We start from the raw sequence: 4,692 nt of genomic DNA on the forward strand, positions 1-4,692 counted from the left end.
GCAGCGCAAATCTGTAAATGAATATTCCGAAGTGAAGTAAACTTCAACGGATTTCCCCTGCTCAGGGAGTAGGGAGCAATGGACACTGTGTAGGGAGCATGTCAATCGCAACACAGTTCATGCACGGAGCTTACTTCTAATGAGATGATCTGAATCAGGTGTGTTAACAAAGAGAGACGTGCAAAACATGCAGAGCGGGGGTACGCGAGGACTGGAATTGAGAACCGCTGGTCTAGAACAATTCTTACAAGTGCAACACGACGTAGCTGGGCGCCGCGGACAGATGCCGAACGGCGCCGCCGGTGTGCCTACACTCATAGAAAATAATGTATTTTAATTTTAAAGATGTGGTGCTGTTTTTTCACCTCCGTGCCCAAACGTCTTTGTTTGGGCTTCCGAAAGCGGATGATGTCCGGAAACAGTGGTTGCAATTTACTTTTTAACTCTGTTCCTGAGCATTATAACCCCAATTTGCTATTGTGTGCTGTGCATTTTACTGAGGACAGCTTCCACATCACGCGTGAGAAGTGCCGGATTTGCCAAAAGCCTTTGTTGAAAGACAGAGCAAGGGGCATTGCAGTACTGAAACACTGTCTAAGCTGTTCACCAATCACAACGCACTGGGACAGCTAACCAATCACAACACATTTTGTTTTTCGGAAGGCGGACCTTCATCAAAGCCGGAACTAATCGAGCCGTTTGTGCCAGCCTGGGGAGAGAGGTATTGTCGTAATGTAAATTATGTGAAAAATAATGCGTTTTTCGAACCACCAAGCATGAGAGCATGTTCTAGTACACCCCCAAAACAAAATCAAGACTTTGTAAAAGAGCATAATAGGACCCCTTTAAGACTGCGCATGTGCATTGGCTGGTCTAGCCTCAGGTTTTTTATGGGAACTGGAGCTTCTAACGGCTGCTGCAGTGATGCAATGACTTTACCAATCAGCGATTGGCTCTTTTATTTAGAAGGCGGGACTATTCGGCCATATTGCAGTTTCTCCCATTCATAAGTATAGGAGTGAACCGTCTTTGTATTTCTGTAGTCTTTGGTGCCACCCAATGCATTCACTTATAACTGTGATTTGGGTGAGTAAAATTTATTCAGTAAAAAAAAAAAATTTGAATGATTTGTTGCAGGATATGGCAGAGGGAGATCATGTGAAAGGCCATCTGCGGGATCAGCTGCTTGATCTTCAAGAACAGAATGACAAGATGGAGGGCCTAATACACTTTCTGGAAGTAGACAAAAAGAGACTTCAGGATAAAGTAGAAGCAATGACACAGGCTGGTGAGATGTAACACTGCTCTATATGTTTTATTAGCAGGTGTGTGTGTGTGTGTGTGTGTGTGTGTGGTGTCTGCATATGTGGTTTGTCATTCACCTGATTTTGGTACTGTGCTTGTTTCAGATAAGGAGATGATTCTAGAATTGGAGCAGATGCGTGCAAGGCATGGGATGTGTGGCAAGGAGCAGTCTCCATCCCGTCTGGATGGCTTTTTGAAAAGTTTAGAGGAGGAAAGGAATTACTACAAACAGGAGCTGGAGCGATATCGGCTGCTTAGGGGCAGGACAGACAAAAGCCCCACCCCTAGTCCAGGCAGGGGGAGGAGCCCCAGAGGAAGAGGCAGCTGGCACGGAAAGGTTGGAGCTGACATTTACTTCTGTAATTACATACTAATTATTACATACATAATTATATAGTTTTTCTCACTTTCTGAACTGTTAAAGGGATAGTTCACACAAAAATTAAAATTGTCATTAATTACTCACCCTCATGCGGTTCCAAAACCGTAAGAGCTTTGTTCTTCGGAACACAAATTGATTCATTATGTTTGTTTCTTTGCACACAAAAAGTATTCTCGTAGCGTCATAAAATTGCTGTTGAACCACTGATGTCACATGGACTATTTTAATGATGTCCATACTACGTTTCTGGGCCTTGAATGTGGTAGTACCCTTGCTGTCTATGCAGAGTCAGAAAGCTCTCGGATTTTATCAAAAATATCTTAATTTGTGTTTCGAAGATGAACAAAGGTTTTACGAGTTTGGAACCACTTGAGGGTGAGTAATTTTTTCCCACATTTTTGGGTGAACTATCCCTTTAACATATGGACACCTGGATGAAATGCAAATAAGCTTCCTATTTACAAATATACCTTTTGTTTAAAATAAATAATGATTTGCTAAGTTTTCAAAATATAAAAGCCAGTGAAAATTTAATAAAAAAAAGAAATATAAATGAAAATGTCTGTGAAAAGATGCAATATTTTGTAATTATAGTTATTTATTATACATTTTATGCATATTTCCGTATTACCTTTATTTTATACATCATAACTGATTTTGTAACAAGGCTGCATTTTTGTGCACATTTTACTTATTGACTCTTTAATTACCTGCTTAAACAATTATTTTAGAAAGTATTTACCAAATATATATTCTAGAGAGATGGTGACGCAGAGCTTTCACGTGCACTGAAGGAGAGGGATGAGCTACAGTCAGTGCTGCTGGGCTTTGAGAAACACATGGAAGACATCCAGACCAGAGTTAAATTACTGACTGCAGAGAGAGACCAGCTCAGCACTCAGTACCAGCAGGTGAGAAGAAATCTGGAAATGCATTTTTTTTAAAGACACATCTAGATAGAAGATAAGACACATCTAGTTGTTTTCCTGTAAAGTTATGCGTGTGTTTTAAATATAGGCTCAGGAGGAGCTGAGACGTGTCCAATGGGAGCTTGAGTCCTCTGAATTCCAGTACAGGATCAGAGATGATGGGGAACAGACTGAAGCTGAACTCCAGAGAGTTACTGCCGAGAGAGACGCACTTAGAGACAGACTCAAGGTGTGTGTTTTTGTGCATTTGTGTATGTGTTTGCAAATTGAGTTGTTGTTGTTTTTTTAGCAGACCATAAATAGCTGCTAAGTATATGCAGGCCGAGTTGTGCGTTTGAAATTCCACATAGCACTTCTAAACTGTAGTTCACTTGTAGGTTGAGTGATATAACTGTGTGTTAAAGGGAGAGTTGCCAAGATAAATCTTCTTTCGGACTTTGCAGGTTGCACAGAGCACAGCTCTGACAGACAGAGAACAGGAGGAGATCAGGATTCTTGACCTGGAGAACACCATTGAGATGGTACTACACTAACAGAGCTTGCACTGTTTATAGTTTCACAAACTTCACCAGTGTGTTTTGTCATGTCTGGATAGTCATATGCTAATTCCAGATGTCTTGAGGGCACTGCAGGAAGGGGACCGTACTTGTAGGGATGTTAAAAATTAAACTGAATCCCTTCCAAAAGACATTTTGTGACCTGTACATTTGTAATTTGCAATTTATGATCATTTGATCCTGGGTGGGAAGTTTTTATTACTTATTGTGAGACCTGAATTGCTCTCATGAATAAAAATTGTATTATACTTGGTATACTAATAGCAGAAAACGTTCTCCCCGTATTTTTCATTTTCCACCCCCAAGTGGCACACTGAAAACAGCGCAAGTAAACTTGGATTAAACCCATTTGGATATTTGACACAAAACTTATATTAACAACTTAAACTTAACCTAAAAACTATAAACATAGGTTTTGATTGTATGTTATGAGGGTAACCTTCTGGATTTCACAAAAGTGCACATATATGAGAGCAATGCAATACACCCTTTAAAGTGCCCTTTGCCTTGTTTGTGGGTAGGGCAAAAGAAATGCTCACTTATAAATTTGCCCTATATGTGAGGTTATTTTTAGGTTTTAAAAAATCATAATTTGAAACATTACTGTGTGTGTGTAGCTGGAGAGAGAGAGGGCTGATCTGCGTGCTCAGGTGGCTGTGCTCAAGGAGAGTCATGTTGCTGTTGAGAAGGAGCTGAAGGCTCAGTCAGCGGTGCTGCTGCAGAATGTAGAAGAGGCCACACAGCAGAGAGCCGAGAGCTGTGCACTCAGGTCTGTGTGTGTTTGTGTTTGTGTTTGTTTGTGTAGCACCGCTGTAGATGGACATTCCTGTCTGTCTTGGTTGTGCTTAAATTGTACCTAGCAGTTGTACCCAAAATTATAAATCCCCTTGATATTTCACATATGTGTGTGGGTTTGCGTTTAGGCTTCTGCAGGAGCAGATGGAGCAGTCTCTCTCAGATGTTCAGCACAGATTATCTGTCAAGACCAATGAACTGAGAGCAGCTCACCAACAGATTGACAAACTAGAAGAGAAAATCGGTGTGTGTCAGAACAGTGTCTTGTATTGCACTCTTCGAATTTTCTCAAGTGCACATCTTTATCTAATTATTAGCTGTTCTGTCTCTTCCTTCCTGTTTTCTCTCATGCATCTGTCTCTCTGTATTAGGCTTGTCAGAAGTACCTTTACTTTGGTATCTAGCCAACACATTTATTTCATTGTTCTTATAGTATTATCTAACTAATTGAGAAAGTTACTTAACTGAGAAATGCTTAAAGGCGATATGCCATTGTTTCAAATTAATTAGTAAATATATTGATGATAATGTTTCTTCAACACCAGATCAACATATTAGAATGATTTCTGAAATTACATTATAAATTTGATCAAATTAATTTAGCCATTGTGAGCTTAAAAATACTTCAAAAGACTACAAAAATATTTTTTAAAAATCTAACTAACGCCAAACTTTTGAACTGAACTTTTTTTTTGGGGGGGGGGGGGGGGATAAAAACAAAATT

The 4,692-nt window shown here is 39.9% G+C and overlaps 1 protein-coding gene across 1 annotated transcript in view; it reads left to right on the top strand.

Moving 5' to 3' along the window:
- cep135 (centrosomal protein 135) overlaps positions 1–4,692 on the top strand; it is a 17,448-nt gene that overhangs the window by 5,963 nt on the left and 6,793 nt on the right. The window contains exons 10-16 of the mRNA XM_016238645.1: positions 1,138–1,288; positions 1,410–1,642; positions 2,446–2,598; positions 2,705–2,845; positions 3,060–3,137; positions 3,791–3,942; positions 4,097–4,212. Coding sequence (XP_016094131.1) covers positions 1,138–1,288; positions 1,410–1,642; positions 2,446–2,598; positions 2,705–2,845; positions 3,060–3,137; positions 3,791–3,942; positions 4,097–4,212 — 1,024 coding nt within the window. The remainder of the gene's footprint in view (positions 1–1,137; positions 1,289–1,409; positions 1,643–2,445; positions 2,599–2,704; positions 2,846–3,059; positions 3,138–3,790; positions 3,943–4,096; positions 4,213–4,692) is intronic.

Source organism: Sinocyclocheilus grahami, unplaced genomic scaffold, assembly GCF_001515645.1.
Source record: "Sinocyclocheilus grahami isolate Dianchi unplaced genomic scaffold, SAMN03320097.WGS_v1.1 scaffold544.1, whole genome shotgun sequence".
NCBI classification, from domain to species: Eukaryota; Metazoa; Chordata; class Actinopteri; order Cypriniformes; family Cyprinidae; genus Sinocyclocheilus; species Sinocyclocheilus grahami.